At 38.2% G+C, this 22,528-nt stretch overlaps 1 protein-coding gene across 4 annotated transcripts in view; it reads right to left on the bottom strand.

The window, feature by feature from the left end:
* The window catches only part of LOC121390701 (rootletin-like), a 148,238-nt gene that overhangs the window by 16,312 nt on the left and 109,398 nt on the right, over window positions 1-22,528 (bottom strand). For all 4 annotated transcript variants that reach the window (XM_041522588.1, XM_041522589.1, XM_041522591.1 and 1 more), the window contains exons 14-24: window positions 21,447-21,553; window positions 17,086-17,407; window positions 15,719-15,888; window positions 14,840-15,019; window positions 13,919-14,115; window positions 12,879-13,054; window positions 11,940-12,125; window positions 10,999-11,243; window positions 7,777-8,209; window positions 5,939-6,195; window positions 5,553-5,673 (exon numbers count right to left, since the gene is read on the bottom strand). In XM_041522588.1, the coding sequence (XP_041378522.1) occupies window positions 5,553-5,673; window positions 5,939-6,195; window positions 7,777-8,209; window positions 10,999-11,243; window positions 11,940-12,125; window positions 12,879-13,054; window positions 13,919-14,115; window positions 14,840-15,019; window positions 15,719-15,888; window positions 17,086-17,407; window positions 21,447-21,553 (2,394 nt within the window). The remainder of the gene's footprint in view (window positions 1-5,552; window positions 5,674-5,938; window positions 6,196-7,776; window positions 8,210-10,998; window positions 11,244-11,939; window positions 12,126-12,878; window positions 13,055-13,918; window positions 14,116-14,839; window positions 15,020-15,718; window positions 15,889-17,085; window positions 17,408-21,446; window positions 21,554-22,528) is intronic.

Raw genomic sequence — 22,528 nt, 5'->3', positions numbered from 1 at the left:
CATAACATTTATCAGTCAAATCAACTCAACTTTAAGACCAACAGTCACAGCTACAAATCACTCCTTTCAGGTCGCCAAATGACAAAAGACAGACGACAAAAGATAAACGACAAAAGACGGACATTTTGGTTTGTCAATAAGGATCAACCTGGGTGAAGTTCTGAACAAACATGACTCGAGGGTAACTCATTATACTTGAGTACAAATAAACGTGGAAAGCATTGTTACTGTTATACACAGCACATGGACTTCATCAATTAACTCGAGGTGGAGAGATTGTGTCTGGTTCAGTGGGCAAGTCAAACATGCTACTGAATAAAATCAATAATCTTATAGTAACAGTAGGGATCCGATGTATCAGGCATGTACGGCGCCAGAATCAACGAGATAGGTTTCATTATTAAGATATAACGATCATGTTATTTCATGCTATCTGTATGGCATGGGCTATAACAATGTTGTTATGACACACTAATTCTCATGTCGTAAACTCGTAGCAGTTGTGGTTTGTCAAATTGACATCATCGATTTATCTCTGACATTGTAACTTGTATTCAGTAACAAAAACATGGCTAAATAAGGCAGAATATGGGGGGGGGGATCCTTTCTATTTATAGACATGGGTGACTAGGTGATATTGGGAATGTGGGAATAACGCTGACTACACTGTATTGACAGATCGATGTTAAAGGATATTGGGGAAAACAGATAAACTAGTTTCCAAGTTATAATCGGGGGATTGTTTGTTTTATTAAGAGTTACGATGCCAGGTTATCTGTCAGGAAGAAATTTACAATGTGTGTGCTGAATGCAACCGCAGTTGACACAGGATATGGGGGGCTCATCTACAAAGAAAACGGATTAGGTTTAGGTTTAGGGTTAAAAAAATCATACAATTATTATAATGATAAGAGTCATTAATGTTGTCAAAATCTGCAAAAGAATTTGGGAATAGCACCATACCCGTTTTACCCTCTGGCAGAAAGCCTGAATGCATGAAGTAAGAAAGCGTAGATAATATCAACAAACCGTCATGAATGGGCAGAGCAGTGTTGGTGGTGAAGTGTTTAATTACAAGAGGCAGTGAGTAATCTTCGTTTTCCTTCACAAATATGGGTGAACATTCCCCAAAGTTTGGCAGTGAGAGTTTGTAAGATGGGAGTTCATACAGGCGGTACATGATGGCAGTGTGAATATCACAAAACAATACTGACACAATCCCAAGTCGTTGGTGATCTATCACAGCTCAGGTGAAATGTACGAAAACCTCAATCACAATCCATTCATGAAACACAATCCATTCATGAAACAATCCATTCATACAACTTTAATCATGAACACAAACACTGAAACACAGCATACTGGATTTTGCAAATGTCATCACAGAAAGAAATTGAAACAAACTATAACAACTCTGTCCAATCAGCTTGGTCGACACTGTTGTTTCTATAAAGTAATCTGTCCAATCAGAACTTGCGAATTACTTCAAATGTAAAACTGAAATTCCTAGAATATTTTGAAGCAACAACCATGTAAACATGCATGTAAGCTTATAACCAGAAATCATGCCAAGTAAGCTTTTGTTTTGCTGTCCACACAACCAACATAACATATAGTATGATCCACACAACCGGTGCCAATAACATATAGTATTATCCACACAACCGGTGCCAATAACATACAGTATTATCTACACAACCGGTGCCAAGTTCTGTTGCCAATACACCTCGGTCAGTTTTAAATGTCACACCTTGGTCAGCTACCTGATTGTATAAATACACACATGAAATGTGTAGAATAAGTCAACCGTGACGGAACATTCTTTTGATTTCTTGTAGTGTTATTTCTAATGCTGATAGGATCATGTTTAGTGTTAAACCATAAACAAAACTGTCACACGTTCACTAGCTAACATCCGCCTGTCCCTAGTCTTCACTCCAGACACGATCAGACCTGTGATTTACATTCCTCTACATGAAGCAAATTTACTACCCGCTCTCACTGACAAAAAACCATTTATTTATTCAAACTGCCATAGAAAACTTTCTAAGCAGCTGGGCCCGCTACCCACTGACAGCGATAAAAGACTATCTGTAAGCTACTTGTATGACCGTCAATAATCACCGAGTCCTACAAACAAGACTTAGCTAATGGCAAACTGTTTCATCTACAAATATATACAAAAACATATTTCAACCACCCGAGATAACAGCTCTCGAGATACACATTCAGTAATTGCACTCTGACATTGCCTAGCAACCAGCAGGTACTTGTAAATTATTGATATGGTCCTCAGATTGCAGATCAAACACTGCATGCAATGAAACATGATGCACATGCTCAGCAGTTTAATGACACCACTAGAGCACATGTTCAAATAGCAGGTACATGTAAATTATTGATATGGTCCTCAGATTGCAGATCAAACACTGCATGCAATCAAACATGATGCAGCTGCTCAACAGTTAAAGTTGGTTTTGTTTAATGACACCACTAGAGCACATGTTCAAATATCAAGTATTAAGTTATATTAATAAAATGATGCATTGAAGACATTTGTTCAAATAGTGAGTCAGGATTTTTTCTCTCTAAAATTTGACTTTGGAATTTTAGCATCATTTAAAAAAAAAAAAAACCCTTTGTTGTTGTTGTTTAACGACACCATTAGAGCACATTGATATATTAATCATCGGCTATTGGATGTCAAACATTTGGTAATTCTGACATATAGTTTTAGAAAGGAAATCTGCAACATGTTTCTATTAGAAGCAAGGATCTTTTATATGCACCATCCCACAGACAGGATAGCATATACACATGTACAATGTACCATGGCCTTTGACCAGTCATGGTGCACCGATAACAACGAGAAACAGCCTAATGCCCACTGGCGGGGATCGATCCTAGACTGACTGCACATCAGGTGAGTGCTTTACCACATGTAATGAAATATGATGCAGCTGCTCAACAAGTAAAAATAAACTTGCAGCTTTAAAGTTTGTTTAATGTCACCATTAGAGCACGGTTTGACGGAAATGGACGAACTAAATCTCATGGAAATTAAAAATATTATATGGATACTTTTGTACATTTATTTTGCATTTATTACAACCATCACAAGTGAAAAGCGATTTTTAAGAGGGTTTTGGCATTTCGTTGTAATGAACAGTCAATAACCTGCAAAGTAGCGTAAACTACCAATGGGCGATTTTTTATGGGTGATCGCTGGACATTTTTAAAATACAGTTTTTTTCTATTGTTATGTATAGTGCGCACCCCCATTTTTAACCTATATTTTCTGAAGAAAAAAAAGTGTACATAATACATGGGAAAATACAGTAGTTAGTAGGGGAATTATTTAGATTCAGATTGGAATTTCACCTCAACTCTCCAAAATTAGGAATGAAAAAATTACATCACCTTTGGGGAAGGGATGGGATGGTCCTGATTATCAATCTATAGACATACATGATAAAACCCTGCAAGCCATTTACACAACTTTATTACTGGTTAGGGGTTGGGAGGTTAGGAAACTAAATACAATGTCACCAAACCAGGAAGTAGTTTACACAACTCTATTACTGGTCAGGGGTTGGGAGGTTAGGAAACTAAACACAATGTCACCAAACCAGGAAGTAGTTTACACAACTCTATTACTGGTCAGGGGTTGGGAGGTTAGGAAACAACTCTATTACTGGTCAGGGGTTGGGAGGTTAGGAAACTAAACACAATGTCACCAAACCAGGAAGTAGTTTACACAACTCTATTACTGGTCAGGGGTTGGGAGGTTAGGAAACTAAACACAATGTCACCAAACCAGGAAGTAGTTTACACAACTCTATTACTGGTCAGGGGTTGGGAGGTTAGGAAACTAAACACAATGTCACCAAACCAGGAAGTAGTTTACACAACTCTATTACTGGTCAGGGGTTGGGAGGTTAGGAAACTAAACACAATGTCACCAAACCAGGAAGTAGTTTACACAACTCTATTACTGGTCAGGGGTTGGGAGGTTAGGAAACTAAACACAATGTCACCAAACCAGGAAGTAGTTTACACAACTCTATTACTGGTTAGGGGTTGGGAGGTTAGGAAACTAAACATAAACTAGGAAGCACTTTACAAAGCATTACGGGTTGAGATGGGAGCTATGTGAGTTTACATTCATCAGATGGGAGCTACATGTGTGTACATTCATCAGATGGGAGCTACATGTGTGTACATTCATCATATGGGAGCTACATGTGTGTACATTCATCAGATGGGAGCTACATGTGTGTACATTCATCAGATGGGAGCTACATGTGTGTACATTCATCAGATGGGAGCTACATGTGTGTACATTCATCAGATGGGAGCTACATGTGTGTACATTCATCAGATGGGAGCTACATGTGTGTACATTCATCATATAGGAGCTACATGTGTGTACATTCATCAGATGGGAGCTACATGTGTGTACATTCATCATATGGGAGCTACATGTGTGTACATTCATCAGATGGGAGCTACATGTGTGTACATTCATCAGATGGGAGCTATGTGTGTGTGTACATTCATCAGATGGGAGCCACGTGTGTACATTCATCAGATGGAAGCTACGCCATTCTAACAAAAAAACATACTTATTAAATTCATTTTCAGAATTCCGTTTTACAATTTCAGTGTTTGAATGTTAGATTGCCCTAATGTTTGTATCACCTCAAATGTTTTTACTGAGTTAACTGAGGGTTCATCGTCTGTGGATATCCCAGTTTAGCCATGTGGTTAACATCGTGGACTACAAAACTAGTGCTGAAGGTTCGAACCCCATCAACACACACTTTGTGTTTTAGTGCTCTTAACATCTCAATGTGAACCAGTGATTCAACATAACCCAGTGTTTCAAAGATAACACAATGTGAACCAGTGTTTCAACATAACCCAGTGTTTCAAAGATAACACAATGTGAACCAGTGTTTCAACATAACCCAGTGTTTCAAAGATAACACAATGTGAAGCAGGGTTTCAACATAACCCAGTGTTTCAAAGATAAACACAATGTGAACCAGTGTTTCAACATAACCCAGTGTTTCAAAGATAACACAATGTGAAGCAGGGTTTCAACATAACCCAGTGTTTCAAAGATAACACAATGTGAACCAGTGTTTCAACATAACCCAGTGTTTCAAAGAGAACACAATGTGAACCAGTGTTTCAACATAACCCAGTGTTTCAAAGAGAACACAATGTGAACCAGTGTTTCAACATAACCCAGTGTTTCAAAGAGAACACAATGTGAACCAGTGTTTCAACATAACCCAGTGTTTCAAAGAGAACACAATGTGAACCAGTGTTTCAACATAACCCAGTGTTTCAAAGATAACACAATGTGAACCAGTGATTCAACATAACCCAGTGTTTCAAAGATAACACAATGTGAACATGTGTTTTTAACATAACTCAATGTTTCAAAGATAACACAATGTGAACATGTGTTTCAACATCACCCAGTGTTTCAAAGATAACACAATGTGAACCAGTGTTTCAAAAACAACATGACAACAGCTTACCTTCTTCCACTTCCCCGAGCGCTTTCTGCAGCTGTGACAGTCTGTTATCAGTTCTCTCCCTTTCCAGTTCTATGTCCTTCATCTGGGTCATCATGCTGTGAACTTGAGCCAGTGCGTCGTCCTACAACAGAGTCATCATATTACTACAGGGTCAATATATTACTAGTGTCAATATATTACTACAGTGTCAATATATTACTACAGTGTCAATATTAAGGAAGGTAGGAAGGAATGAAGGAAGGAAGAAGGTTGGAAGGAATGAAGGAGGGAAGGGAAGAAGGTAGGAAGGGATGAAGGGAAGGAAGGTAGGAAGGAAAGATGGAATTAAAGAAGGAAAGAAGGAGGGTAAGAAGGAATGAAGTAAGGTATTGATATAATCTACTGACCCGTTCTCTCTCGGCTCCGGCCAGTTGCGTCATGAAGCTTCTCAGAGCCATTCTCACAGCCTCCGGGTCCACATCGACAGCTGAGATCTGCGAGTCGTACATGCGACTCGGTGACAAGCTGCGACTCACTTCGAACACACGGTGACTGGGCGATGCACTCCGACTCCTCAGTGGGCTGCCTGAGCGGACAGGCGAGCCAGTGCGCGGGATCGGGCTGCCGCGACCCTCCGTAGTCGTGGCGTACGTGTTGTCAAAACCTGCAGCCACAAAGGTCAAGGTCATAATTTACATATATATATATATATATATAAAGCAGGTTCTGGGTACTGGTTTATGAAGTACTAAGATTACATGTTTTTATACCTTAAGTACATAACGTCCTTACACACTGAAAGCGATCTTAGCACTAAGTATGCTTCATAAAACAGAGCCCTGATCAACACACACATATTTATATATATATATTATTAATTTAGAAACTGAAATGTTTACATCTTAAATTTTAAAGAGAATTTAAGAAAATAATTTATTTCGGACAAGGAAGGAAGGAAGGAAATGTTTGATTTAACGATGCACGATGGCTAAGGACCACATAGATACTGTGAAAGGAAACCCGCTGTCTCCACTTCATGGGCTACTCTTTTCGATTAACAGCAAGGGATCTTTTATATGCACCATCCCATATACAGGATAGCACATACCATGGCCTTTGATGTACCAGTCGTGGTGCACTGGCTGGAGCGAGAAATAGCCCAATGGGCCCACCGACGGGGATCGATCCCAAACCGACCTCGCATCAAGCGAGCACTTTACCACTGGGCTACGTCTTGCCCTATTTTGGACAAAGTAAACAGAATATCTCCCAATAAAGTGTAATAAATAGAAGATTCTTGATATTCTTGGGAAGTCAAACATGATTTATAACACGAGGGTATGAAAGTTCAGACTTACAAGAAACGACATTTAAATCATATAACACGAGGGTATGAAAGTTCAGACTTACAAGAAACGACATTTAAATCATATAACACGAGGGTAGACATTTAAATCATATATGACAGTGAAAAAACCCCTGTTCATTAAGCTTCATCATTTCACTTTATTTTAGAACTTTTAAACTCCACTGGTGACTGATTGCACTGCTATTTCACAGGTTCTCTTACACTTGTTTTACTGTCATTTCAAGATATCTCACTCAATCTTACACAAAAAAACTATTTACCTTTAATGGGTGATGCTGGCCGGGACTGTTTGGGACTAAAGATATCTCACTCACTAATACACAACAAAACTGTTTATCTTTAATGGGTGATGCTGGCCGGGACTGTTAGGGACTAAAGATATCTCACTCACTAATACACAACAAAACTGTTTATCTTTAATGGGTGATGCTGGCCGGGACTGTTAGGGACTAAAGAAATCCAACTCACTAATACACAACAAAACTGTTTATCTTTAATGGGTGATGCTGGCCGGGACCGTTTGGGACTAAAGATATCTCACTCACTAATACACAACAAAACTGTTTATCTTTAATGGGTGATGCTGGCCGGGACCGTTTGGGACTAAAGATATCTCACTCACTAATACACAACAAAACTGTTTATCTTTAATGGGTGATGCTGGCCGGGACCGTTTGGGACTAAAGAAATCTCACTCACTAATACACAACAAAACTGTTTATCTTTAATGGGTGACATTGGCCGGGACCGTTTGGGACTAAAGAAATCCAACTCACTAATACACAACAAAACTGTTTATCTTTAATGGGTGACATTGGCCGGGACCGTTTGGGACTAAAGATATCTCACTCACTAATACACAACAAAACCATTTACCTTTGGCGGGTGATGTTGGCCGGGACCGTTTGGGACTGGGACTGCGAGACCTGATGGGACTGCGAGACCTCGGCATCTCCTGCCTGAACCCGATGGTGCGACGCAGACTCGACACGATGCTGTTCAGTTTGAATTCCACGTCGTGCTTCGCTCCCTCCAGACGTGCGAGAGCCGCCTCAAGGGCGTTAACTCTTCCCTCGGCCCCGCTCAGCTTGAGCCGCAGCTCAGCCGTGTCGGCGCCGGCATTCTCCAGCTGGATCTCGAAGTTGCGACAGTTGTCGGCCAGTTTGCGCTCGCACCGCCGGCTGTCCTCCAGCGAGAGCTGGTAGTCCTTCTCCTTGAGGCGAGACTCGTCAATCAGCTCAGCCATCTTACGCTGTAGGCTCGCCACTTCCTTACGCAGCGCCTCCCGACTCGCCTCCGTCTCCACAACCTAGTAGTCATAGAAACACGGGGTTAGCAACCAGTCAGTTCACAGCAAACTGATCTTAGTGATACTTGGTTAATAATTAATCATAGTAAACTGAACGTAATAACACTATGCTAATAAGCAATCATAGCAAACTGATCTGGTACAGTCATAACAAAACTGTGTTAGTAACCAGTCAATTCATAGCAAACTGACCTTATTAACACAATGTTATTTAAGTATTGTTATTTCTTTTACATTCATCAGGGTATGAACAAAAAAAATCATTCGCAAACTCTATGAATCGGCGAAATGTTCTCACAAAAGTTTGCGGATGATTTTTTTTTTTTCATATGATGTTCCCTGATTCATTGAGAAATTAACAAAATCATATTGCTACGGCTGGACCAATTGAATGGCGTTAAATTGCAATGAATGTAATGGAAATTTATTATTAAAAAATCATAGCAAACTCACCTGATACAGTCATAATAAACACTATAAATTATTACACAAATTATCACACAAATTTAATGTCACAAATTCACTCACATTTGCCTGATAGCAAGCAGCCAATGTGTTTTCCATTCTACAGTGATGTCAGACATTCATTCATTCACTTACACACCCACCCATCCATTCACCCGCCATTAATACATTCATCCATCTATACCTCCATCTATCTTCCCATCCATTCATCCGTCAATCTAGTCTTCCATCAATGTATCCAATCACCATCCATCCATTCATCCATCCATGCAACGATTCCTCCATTCCTCCATCAATCCATTCCTCCATCCATCAATCTACACCTCATCCATTCATCCATCCATGCAACTATTCCTCCATTCATCCATCCATCCATCTACACCTCATCCATTCATCCATCCATGCAACTATTCCTCCATCCATCCATCAATCCAATCACCATCCATCCATGCATCCATCTATCACATGTACATTATGCTGGTGTATTAATATTGCAGAACTACTCATTATCAGATAGCATCACTTAAAGAAATCATACCTTCATGTTGCATACAACAGATCTCAAAAACCTTCAAAGTGGTAAGAAAAATACACCTATAAAACCCTGAAGGAGAAGTTGGTGGTAACCTCAACAGCTAACACTAAACCAGTGAAAATGGGCAAATTCTGCAGCACACAACGTCATGCCGCATTGCATGTCACGCTAATTTGATTACAACTCAGTGAGACGTGACCGTAAATAATTGATTTATTGTCTCATTTAGAAATCCTAAGTTCTTTATCAATTATTCATATGCTATCAGCCTTGACAGTGTAGTGAAAATATCATCAATGTCAAGGTGGATACAGACTGGGTTTGTGCAACAGTACTGGTTGTGAAGTGAAAATATCATCTATCTCAAGGTCGATAAAGACCGAGTTTGTGCAACAGTACTGGTTGTGAAGTGAAAATATCATCTATCTCAAGGTCGATACAGACTGAGTTTGTGCAACAGTACTGGTTGTGAAGTGAAAATATCATCTATCTCAAGGTCGATACAGACTGAGTTTGTGCAACAGTACTGGTTGTGAAGTGAAAATATCATCTATCTCAAGGTCGATACAGACTGAGTTTGTGCAACACTACCGGCTAGGAGTAGTCTGTCACATATTTTAGATCAAGGGTCCCAATACAAACCACAACTAACTGCCATACTTTAAAATGTGTTGAAATGTCACAGTTAACAAACTTTTCTTGCCTTTCCCCATGTTAAAATCAAAGGCATGTCATTCACCTCCGTCCATCCATCCACTCACACATGCATCCATCCATACAGTTACATTATCTACACTGCTACCCTCTGTTTGAGATCGAAGGCGTATGTAATATTATCTACACTGCTACCTTCTGTTTGAGATCGAAGGCATACGTAATATTATCTAGACCGCTACCTTCTGTTTGAGATCGAAGGCGTACATAACATTATCTACACCGCTACCTTCTGTTTGAGATCGAAGGCGTATGTAACATTATCTAGACTGCTACCTTCTGTTTGAGATCGAAGGCGTATGTAACATTATCTAGACCGCTACCTTCTGTTTGAGATCGAAGGCGTATGTAATATTATCTAGACCGCTACCTTCTGTTTCCGATCGAAGGCGTATGTAATATTATCTAGACCGCTACCTTCTGTTTCCGATCGAAGGCGTATGTAATATTATCTAGACCGCTACCTTCTGTTTCCGATCGAAGGCGTATGTAATATTATCTAGACCGCTACCTTCTGTTTGAGATCGAAGGCGTATGTAATATTATCTAGACCGCTACCTTCTGTTTGAGATCGAAGGCGTATGTAATATTATCTAGACTGCTACCTTCTGTTTGAGATCGAAGGCGTATGTAATATTATCTAGACTGCTACCTTCTGTTTGAGATCGAAGGCGTATGTAATATTATCTAGACTGCTACCTGCTGTTTGAGATCGAAGGCGTATGTAATATTATCTAGACTGCTACCTTCTGTTTGAGATCGAAGGCGTATGTAATATTATCTAGACTGCTACCTTCTGTTTGAGATCGAAGGCGTATGTAATATTATCTAGACCGCTACCTTCTGTTTGAGATCGAAGGCGTATGTAATATTATCTAGACCGCTACCTTCTGTTTGAGATCGAAGGCGTATGTAATATTATCTAGACCGCTACCTTCTGTTTGAGATCGAAGGCGTATGTAATATTATCTAGACCGCTACCTTTTGTTTGAGATCGAAGGCGTATGTAATATTATCTAGACTGCTACCTTCTGTTTGAGATTGAAGGCATATGTAATATTATTTAGACTGCTACCTTCTGTTTGAGATCGAAGGCGTGTCTGCGCGACTCCTCCTCCTTCTCCTCATCCCGAGCGACTCGCAGCTGGAGGTCACTGACCTCCTTCCCGAGTTTGCTGCGCTCGCCATCGAGCATCTTGACCTGGCGTCGGAGATCCTGTAACTCTCGCCGGGCCTCCAGTCTTGCCTTCTCGACCTCGCGCAGACTCGAACGCAGCTCATTAGACTCCTTCTGTGTCGCTTCAAACTGGTCCACAAGAACTGAAACAAAACATATGTATATAGTTTTAAAGTATCCATGACCCACTAGAATTAAAACAAAATCTTAATGGCTATACAATTAACCAATGAAAATCTCACTAGCTATAAAATACACAAATCAACGAAATATTCTGTGTAATACACGAATAAAGAACCAATGAGAATTCACTAACTATTCTCTGTAATACATGAATAAAGAACCAATGAGAACCCTCTAACTATTCTGTGTAATACACAAATAAAAAACCAATGAGAACTCATTAACTATTTTCTATAACACACGAATAAAGAACCAATGAGAATTCACTAACTATTCTCTGTAATACACGAATAAAGAACCAATGAGAACCCACTAACTATTCTGTGTAATACACGGATAAAAAACCAATGAGAACTCATTAACTATTTTCTATAACACGAATAAAGAACCAATGAGAATTCACTAACTATTCTCTGTAATACACGAATAAAGAACCAATGAGAATTCACTAACTATTCTCTGTAATACACGAATAAAGAACCAATGAGAACCCACTAACTATTCTGTGTAATACACGAATGAAGAACCAATGAGAACTCATTAACTATTTTCTATAACACGAATACAGAACCAATGAGAACTCACTAGCTATACAATAAACCAATAAAGAACCAATGAAATGTCCCTAGCTATATAAAGCACCAATGAGAACTCACTAGCTATTCTCTGCTTGGCGTCCTGCAGTGCACGGTTCAGCTCGGTCTTGTCTCCCTCTGCTCGTTTAACTGTCCCCCTCAGCTCATCTGCCGTCTTGCTGAGCATTTCCTTCTCGTGGATCTCGTCATTGACTGCGCGCTTCAGATCCATCACGTCCTTACGCATCAACTCCTTGTGCTCCTCCGCTGTGATACAACACACAGAGATTATTATACATTTAAATATTACACACAATCACTAAACCTTTGAGGTCCTCCGCTGAAATACAGCACACATACATAGATTATTATACATTTAAATATTACACACAATCACTAAATCTTTGAGCTCCTCCGCTGAAATACAGCACACATACATAGATTATTATACGTTTAAATATTACACACAATCACTAAACCTTTGAGGTCCTCCGCTGAAATACAGCACACATACATAGATTATTATACATTTAAATATTACACACAATCACTAAATCTTTGAGCTCCTCCGCTGAAATACAGCACACACACAGATTAGTATATGTTTAAATATTACACACAATCACTAAATCTTTGAGCTCCTCCGCTGAAATACAGCACACACACAGAGATTATTATACATTTAAATATTACAATGTGTTCATGTTTAGAACACCACTGTCTGTATATTCACTGTGATGCTGATCATCCTAATGTCTGTAGCAGTCTCAACTGGATTTTACCTCCCAATATTGTGAAACAATACGAAACAGAATACTTGTATATTTTCAAATAATAGAAAATTTGAGCTCCTACAAACATTGGGACGATCGAAAGCCCAGACACTGGTATTCTAAACAGGAAAATGCATTTTACGTGAAATTTTAGTTGTTAAAAACATTTTGTTGGTTGGAATCGTCTTAACTACAGCAGCAAAGCCAGTGTTTAACATCAGACTCAGGCTGATTAGCTTTTTCTCACCTTCTCTGATCTTTCTGTTGGCCTCGATCAAGTCTCTGCGGATTACGTCCCTTGTCTCCTCCACCAGCTTGAGCTGTGTCTTCAGCTCCGCACACTCGCGCATCGCTGCGTCGCGCTGTCGACTCACGTCACGGATCACCGAGTTCAGCTCTTTGATCTCCTTCGTGTGCGTCTCACTGGAAACCACAAACAGTAATAAAACAAATACACGACAGGTAAACCATACTGAATATTGTCTACCACTACATCACTGGAAACCCCAAACAATAATCAAAATATGTGACACATCAGCCAAACTGAATACTGTCTACTATCATATCTCTGTAAATCTCAAACAATAATCAAAATATGTGAAACATCAGCCAAACTGAATACTGTCTACTATCATATCCCTGGAAATCTCAAACAATAATCAAAATACGTGACACATCAGCCGTACTGAATATTGTCTACTATCATATCTCTGGAAACCTCAAACAATAATCAAAATACGTGACACATCAGCCAAACTGAATACTGTCTACTATCATATCTCTGGAAACCTCAAACAATAATCAAAATACATGACACATCAGCCAAACTGAATACTGTCTTCTACCATATCTTTGGAAATCTCAAACAATAATCAAAATATGTGACACATCAGCCAAACTGAATATTGTCTTCTATGATAAGGAGAAGTTTTTTATTTTTAGAAAATACATGATATACCAGCTTTCTTTCCATTAAAAAAGTAATACCTAGATTTTGCTTATTCACTATGTCAAGGTGAGACAAACTAATCCACTCAAACATTCATTCATTCATTCATTCACACATCAATTCACTGCAAGTTGTTTCCATGTGAAATTCTTCAGCATCATTCATTTATTCTTTCATTTGTTCATTTGTTGGTTATTTGGTAAGTTGGTTGGTTGGTTCCTTCATTCATTCATTCATTCATTTTTTCATTCATTCATTCATTCATTCATTTATTCATTCATTCACTCATCCATCAATCCATCCATTCTGTGAAACGAGCTGTTTCTGTGGTAACGTACACGGTCTCCTCGAACTGCATGCGGAAGTTCTTCATCTCCGCGGTGAGCGAGTTGATCGAGTTGCGGTCCTGCTCAACACGCGCCTGAAACTCACGCTTCAGCCGCTCGTACTCGAGGTGAGCGCTCGCCAGATCCGTCTGCAGCTGGCCATGCTTCTCCTGGAGGGTGCTCTTCTCCTGCTCCAGCAACGACAGAGCCTGCAAGAAGAAACAAGTACATATTGGTATATAACATGACGACAAAGCCTGCAAGAACAAACATCTACATACTCGTATATAACACAATGACAGAGCCTGCAAGAAGAAACATGCGTTTACGTGTAACAACACAGTGTTTTCTCTAGCTTGGTTATATGTATGAGGCACAACTCACCTGCCGTTTATCATATATTGAGTGTTTACATATATGACGCAAGACTCACCTCTGTTTGTCATATATTGAATGTTTAAATCTATGACGCACAACTCACATTGTGTGTTTAAACATCTGATGCATGACTCATCTGTGGTTTGTCATATATGAGATTTTAAATGTATGATGCACGACTCACATTGAGTGTTTACATCTGACGCATGACTCCACCGCTGTTTGTCATATATTGAGTGTTTACATATATGACGCAAGACTCACCTGCTGTTTGTCATATATTGAATGTTTAAATCTATGACGCACAACTCACATTGTGTGTTTAAACATCTGACGCATGACTCATCTGCAGTTTGTCATATATGAGATTTTAAATCTATGACGCATGTCTCACATTGTGTGTTTAAATCTCTGATGCATGACTCATCTGCGGTTTGTCATATATGAGATTTTAAATGTATGATGCACAACTCGCACTGAGTGTTTAAATCTGACGCATGACTCATCTGTGGTTTGTCGTATATTGAGTGTTTACATCTATGACGCACGACTCACCTGCTGTTTGTCGTTTTCGGCCATGAGAAGCGAGTCATCCCGATCGCGCTGGAGTGCGGCAATCTCCTCCTGCAGCTCCTCCTTCTCGCGGTGGAACCGTGAACACAGATCCTCCTTCTCCATGTTGTGCTGGTGAATCAGCTGTTCATGCAGGCTGTCAAACTCCATACGCTGGGAGTCCTGTAATTAACATCAGTAATTAACTAATTAACACACGTATACAACTTCTCTTAACAGGCTGTCAAACTCCACACACTGGGAGTCCTGTAATTAGTGACATTAGTGAAATAATTAACTACTTAACACACATACATGACTTTTTGGTTTTGCATAAAATAAATTTTAACATCACGACCGTGTTTAGAAACATTATGGATGTATACCAAAACAGATAATTTAACTGATATCTAATGTGCAAGTTAACTGTACAAAAACTGTAATAACTGACAAGATTTCACACTCTCTAACAACTATGGTCAACAGTTTTAATTGATCAATTAACAAACAAACACAAGTTGTGAAAATTCCTGCAATTACAACCAAGTGGAATATTTTCTGTAATACATGAACTCAGCCACGAGCACTCTACCACTGAGCTAAGCACTCGCTTGATATGCAGTCAGCTAGGGAACGATCCCTATTGATAGGCCCATTTGGCTATTTCTCATTCCAGCCAGTGCACCATGACTGGTATATCAAAGGCCGTGGTATATGTTATCCTGTAAAGGGGATTGTGCATACAAAAGATCCTTGCTACTAATGGAAAAATGTAGCGGGTTTCCTCTCTACGACTATATGTTAAATTTACCAAATGTTTGACATAAATGGCCATCTCTCACGAGACAGTCTTTCCACACTCTACCACAAAGCTGTACTCACTCTCTCTCGCGACAGTCTCTCTACGTCTTCCTCATGCGCCTGTTTCTCCTGAGCAAGTGCCATCTGGAGGTCACGCTCCATCTGCTGCAGACGACTGCTCAGAGCCTCTTTCTGATGTTCCGCCCGGTCAAGGTCAGATTCCTTCTCTTTAACGATTCGATGGATCTCGGCTGTAACACAATGTTATAATATTAGAAATATGTACACGCAGCATTTCACCTATAACACAACATTCTCATAGCATTATCTATATAAATACACCTTTTAGACAAGATTTTCTTTGCGCACTATCAGCTCCTGGTTCTAACTGTGTTTACCTTGCAGGTTTTCCTTGTGCACTATCAGCTCCTAGTTCTAACCATGTTTACCTTGCAGGTTTTTCTTGCGCACTATCAGCTCCTGGTTCTAACCGTGTTTACCGTGTAGGTTTTCCTTGCACACTATCAGCTCCTGGTTCTAACCGTGTTTACCGTGTAGGTTTTCCTTGCGCACTATCAGCTCCTGGTTCTAACTGTGTTTACCTTGCAAGCTTTGCTTGCGCACTATCAGCTCCTGGTTCTAACCATGTTTACCTTGCAGGTTTTCCTTGTGCACTATCAGCTCCTGGTTCTAACCGTGTGTAGTGTTTACCGTGTAGGTTTTCCTTGCACACTCTCAGCTCCTGGTTCTAACCGTGTTTACCTTGCAGGTTTTCCTTACGCACTATCAGCCCCTGGTTCTAACAGTGTTTACCTTGCAGGTTTTCCTTGCGCACTATCAGCTTCTGGTTCTAACCGTGTTTACCGTGTATGTTTTCCTTGCACACTATCAGCTCCTGGTTCTAACCGTGTTTACCTTGTAGGTTTTCCTTTTGCACTATCAGCTCCTGGTTCTAACAGTGTTTACTGTGTAGTTTTTCCTTGCACACTATCAGCTCCTGGTTCTAACCATGTTTACTTTGCAGGTTTTCCTTTTGCACTATCAGCTTCTGGTTCTAACAGGGTTTACCGTGTAGTTTTTCCTTGCACACTATCAGCTCCTGGTTCTAACCACGTTTACTTTGCAGGTTTTCCTTGCACACTATCAGCTCCTGGTTCTAACCATGTTTTCCGTGTGCATTATTAGCTCCTCATTTTAACCGTGTTTACCATGTATGTTTCCCTTGTGCACTATCAGCTCCTGGTTCTAACCGTGTTTACCTTGCAGGTTTTCCTTGTGCACTATCAGCTCCTGGTTCTAACCGTGCTTACCTTGCAGGTTTTCCTTGCGCACTATCAGCTCCTAGTTCTAACAGTGTTTACTTTGCAGGTTTTCCTTGCGCACTATCAGCTCCTGGTTGTAAGTGTTTACCTTACGCACTATCAGTTCCTGGTTCTAACCGTGTTTACCTTGTAGGTTTTCCTTGCGTACTATCAGCTCCTGGTTCTCGGCCTCTAGCTGAGCCTTGCGCACATCAAGTGCTGTCATGTTCTGCTGCGCCTCGTACAGCGCCGCCTCCAGCGTGTCCTTGTCGCTCGACAGAGCCGCGATTGTCTCGCTCTGCTGGCGGTTCTCACGCTCTACCGCCGTTACCTGGACAACCAGCTCGCCCTTCTCCTGGTTCAAGATCTCCTTCTCCTTCGAAACGTGCTCGAAAGCCACCTGCTGCCGCTCGAGTTCTTTCCTCGCTGAAAGGAGCTCTTCGGAGAGAGCCTGCTTCTGTCGGCTCACCTGAAACAGTCATAAAATACTCTTAGTATGTTAGTCATTTAGTACTCTTAATGTCACAGCCATGTAATACTCTTAGTATGTCAGTCATTTAGTACTCTTGTCACAGTCATGTAATACTCTTAGTATGTCAGTCATTTAGTACTCTTAATGTCACAGTCATGTAATACTCTTAGTATGTCAGTCATTTAGTACTCTTGTCACAGTCATGTAATACTCTTAGTATGTCAGTCATTTAGTACTCTTGTCACAGTCATGTAATACTCTTAGTATGTCAGTCATTTAGTACTCTTAATGTCACAGTCATGTAATACTCTTAGTATGTCAGTCATTTAGTACTCTTAATGTCACAGTCATGTAATACTCTTAATATATGTCAGTCATGTAATACTTGTAATATGTCAGTCATTTAATACTCTTAGTATGTCAGTCATTTAGTACTCTTAATGTCACAGTCATGTAATACTCTTAGTATGTCAGTCATTTAGTACTCTTAATGTCACAGTCATGTAATACTCTTAGTATGTCAGTCATTTAGTACTCTTAATGTCACAGTCATGTAATACTCTTAGTATGTCAGTCATTTAGTACTCTTGTCACAGTCATGTAATACTCTTAGTATGTCAGTCATTTAGTACTCTTGTCACAGTCATGTAATACTCTTAGTATGTCAGTCATTTAGTACTCTTAATGTCACAGTCATGTAATACTCTTAGTATGTCAGTCATTTAGTACTCTTAATGTCACAGTCATGTAATACTCTTAGTATGTCAGTCAATTAGTACTCTTAATGTCACAGTCATGTAATACTCTTAGTATGTCAGTCATTTAGTAATCTTGTCACAGTCATGTAATACTCTTAGTATGTCAGTCATTTAGTACTCTTGTCATAGTCATGTAATACTCTTAGTATGTCAGTCATTTAGTACTCTTGTCACAGTCATGTAATACTCTTAGTATGTCAGTCATTTAGTACTCTTAATGTCACAGTCATGTAATACTCTTAGTATGTCAGTCATTTAGTACTCTTAATGTCACAGTCATGTAATACTCTTAATATATGTCAGTCATGTAATACTTGTAATATGTCACAGTCATTTAATACTCTTAATATATGTCAGTCAATTAGTACTCTTAATGTCACAGTCATGTAATACTCTTAGTATGTCAGTCATTTAGTACTCTTAATGTCACAGTCATGTAATACTCTTAGTATGTCAGTCATTTAGTACTCTTAATGTCACAGTCATGTAATACTCTTAGTATGTCAGTCATTTAGTACTCTTGTCACAGTCATGTAATACTCTTAGTATGTCAGTCATTTAGTACTCTTGTCACAGTCATGTAATACTCTTAGTATGTCAGTCATTTAGTACTCTTAATGTCACAGTCATGTAATACTCTTAGTATGTCAGTCATTTAGTACTCTTAATGTCACAGTCATGTAATACTCTTAGTATGTCAGTCATTTAGTACTTTTAATGTCACAGTCATGTAATACTCTTAGTATGTCAGTCATTTAGTACTCTTGTCACAGTCATGTAATACTCTTAGTATGTCAGTCATTTAGTACTCTTGTCACAGTCATGTAATACTCTTAGTATGTCAGTCATTTAGTACTCTTAATGTCACAGTCATGTAATACTCTTAGTATGTCAGTCATTTAGTACTCTTAATGTCACAGTCATGTAATACTCTTAGTATGTCAGTCAATTAGTACTCTTAATGTCACAGTCATGTAATACTCTTAGTATGTCAGTCATTTAGTAATCTTGTCACAGTCATGTAATACTCTTAGTATGTCAGTCATTTAGTACTCTTGTCACAGTCATGTAATACTCTTAGTATGTCAGTCATTTAGTACTCTTAATGTCACAGTCATGTAATACTCTTAGTATGTCAGTCATTTAGTACTCTTAATGTCACAGTCATGTAATACTCTTAGTATGTCAGTCATTTAGTACTTTTAATGTCACAGTCATGTAATACTCTTAGTATGTCAGTCATTTAGTACTCTTGTCACAGTCATGTAATACTCTTAGTATGTCAGTCATTTAGTACTCTCGTCACAGTCATGTAATACTCTTAGTATGTCAGTCATTTAGTACTCTTAATGTCACAGTCATGTAATACTCTTAGTATGTCAGTCATTTAGTACTCTTAATGTCACAGTCATGTAATACTCTTAGTATGTCAGTCATTTAGTACTCTTGTCACAGTCATGTAATACTCTTAGTATGTCAGTCATTTAGTACTCTTAATGTCACAGTCATGTAATACTCTTAGTATGTCAGTCATTTAGTACTCTTAATGTCACAGTCATGTAATACTCTTAGTATGTCAGTCAATTAGTACTCTTAATGTCACAGTCATGTAATACTCTTAGTATGTCAGTCATTTAGTACTCTTAATGTCACAGTCATGTAATACTCTTAGTATGTCAGTCATTTAGTACTCTTGTCACAGTCATGTAATACTCTTAGTATGTCAGTCATTTAGTACTCTTGTCAGTCATGTAATACTCTTAGTATGTCAGTCATTTAGTACTCTTGTCACAGTCATGTAATACTCTTAGTATGTCAGTCATTTAGTACTCTTAATGTCACAGTCATGTAATACTCTTAGTATGTCAGTCATTTAGTACTCTTAATGTCACAGTCATGTAATACTCTTAGTATGTCAGTCATTTAGTACTCTTGTCACAGTCATGTAATACTCTTAGTATGTCAGTCATTTAGTACTCTTGTCACAGTCATGTAATACTCTTAGTATGTCAGTCAACATTAATTCACTCGGGACAGATAATCCGTAATTCCTCGTAGCTCGTTAGTTATTCTCTAAATACTAAATATGTAATACTGTGAAATACTAAATGTAATACTGTGATATACTAAATGTGTAATACTGTGAAATACTAAATGTGTAATACTGTGTAATACTATATGTGTAATACTGTGAAATACTACATGTGTAATACTGTGATATACTAAATGTGTAATACTGTGAAATACTATATGTGTAATACTGTGATATACTATATGTGTAATACTGTGAAATACTAAATGTGTAATACTGTGAAATACTAAGTGTAATACTGTGATATACTATATGTGTAATACTGTGAAATACTACATGTGTAATACTGTGAAATACTAAATGTAATACTGTGATATACTAAATGTGTAATACTGTGAAATACTAAATGTGTAATACTGTGTAATACTATATGTGTAATACTGTGAAATACTACATGTGTAATACTGTGAAATACTAAGTGTAATACTGTGAAATACTAAGTGTAATACTGTGATATACTAAATGTGTAATACTGTGAAATACTAAATGTGTAATACTGTGAAATACTAAATGTGTAATACTGTGAAATACTAAATGTGTAATACTGTGAAATACTAAATGTAATACTGTGATATACTAAATGTAATACTGTGATATACTAAATGTGTAATACTGTGAAATACTAAATGTGTAATACTGTGAAATACTAAATGTGTAATAAATACTAAATGTGTAATACTGTGAAATACTAAGCGTAATACTGTGATAAACTAAATGTGTAATACTGTGAAATACTACGTGTAATACTGTGATATACCACACGTGTACTACTGATATACCACATGTGTACTACTGTGTGTATATACCACATGTGTAATACTGTGTATATACCATGTGTAATACTGTGATATACTACATGTGTAATACTGTGTATATACCACATGTGTACTGTGTATATACCACGTGTAATACTGTGATATACCACGTGTAATACTATGTATATACATGTAATACTGTGATATACTACATGTGTAATACTGTGTATATACCACATGTATAATACTGTGTATATACCACGTGTAATACTGTGTATATACCACATGTGTAATACTATGTATAAACTACATGTGTGATACTGTGAAATACTACGTGTAATACTGTGTATATACTACATGTGTAATACTGTGATATACTACATGTGTGATACCGTGATATACTACATGGGTAATACTGTTCGTATACTTACAACAGAGAGCTGAGCTGTGATCTCGGCTTTCTCAGCATTTAGAGAACGAATTTCATCTTCAAGCTGTTGTCGAGAAAACTCTGATAATTCAAGAGTTTGGTTCAGCCCTATGGAAAAAAAATCCCACATTTATTAAGTAACATTGTTATATCATATTAACATTTAATAACAGATATACAAAGTATACAATGTCATTTAATGCTCTAGTGGTGTCATTAAACAAAACTACTTTAATATTATTACTCGATTCTACAAATGTCATGTACTAAATGATGGATGTCATCAGTCAGTTTTCATTATCGGCTATATTTAGCATGCAGTAAATAAATATTCAACAAATATAATTTTGTATCCCACAAAATAAACTGTAGTCGGAGGAACCACTTAGTAACATTACGTGATATTTTTCGGTTTAACAGTTTCAATATTTCATATCACAATAGTTTATTTACATTTTTATCTTTTATGATTTAACAATATTTGATTAATGTTTTAATATAAATTTCATCTCACAATATATACTGTAGATCCTGAAATTAATGCGATCATTTTATTAATGCGAAAAATGCGAGATTGTGTTATACGCATTAATAACATGACACATTTATGTCTATATTTTTGTCTGTGTGCTCCATGTTATTAAAACAAAACAAAGATTAAAATTCTAATATATTTATAACACACAACTGGAAAACAATTCATTATAGACGAGACAGACTAATTGTCCAATAGTTCAGCAAGCTGCCAGCCACGTGTGACGATTTCAGGGTCTTTGGCCACCCTGTCAATAGCCGACACGATCCATCACGTGAATGTGTTTTAGCACGCTAATCCTGAGGTCAACGGTTTCTTTGTTTTTGCTGTTCAAGTTTGATGCAACTTTGTCGGCATAGCACTGGGTGAATTGTTCTTTCATTATGATTTTGAAATCACCATTCACAGATAAAGATACAGTTGTAATAGTACATACATGTTTAACAAGATTTAGTTAAACACATTACATAAAGGGACTAAACAGAGTAATTGATGTCTACACAAATATGTTAGTGAGTTGATCTCATTGAAGAGACCTTTAATTCGGA

Source organism: Gigantopelta aegis, chromosome 15 (assembly GCF_016097555.1).
Source record: "Gigantopelta aegis isolate Gae_Host chromosome 15, Gae_host_genome, whole genome shotgun sequence".
In the NCBI taxonomy this organism is placed as follows: domain Eukaryota; kingdom Metazoa; phylum Mollusca; class Gastropoda; order Neomphalida; family Peltospiridae; genus Gigantopelta; species Gigantopelta aegis.
Note: the sequence above shows the minus strand (reverse complement) of the source record. Positions and strands in the feature narration are given on the sequence as shown.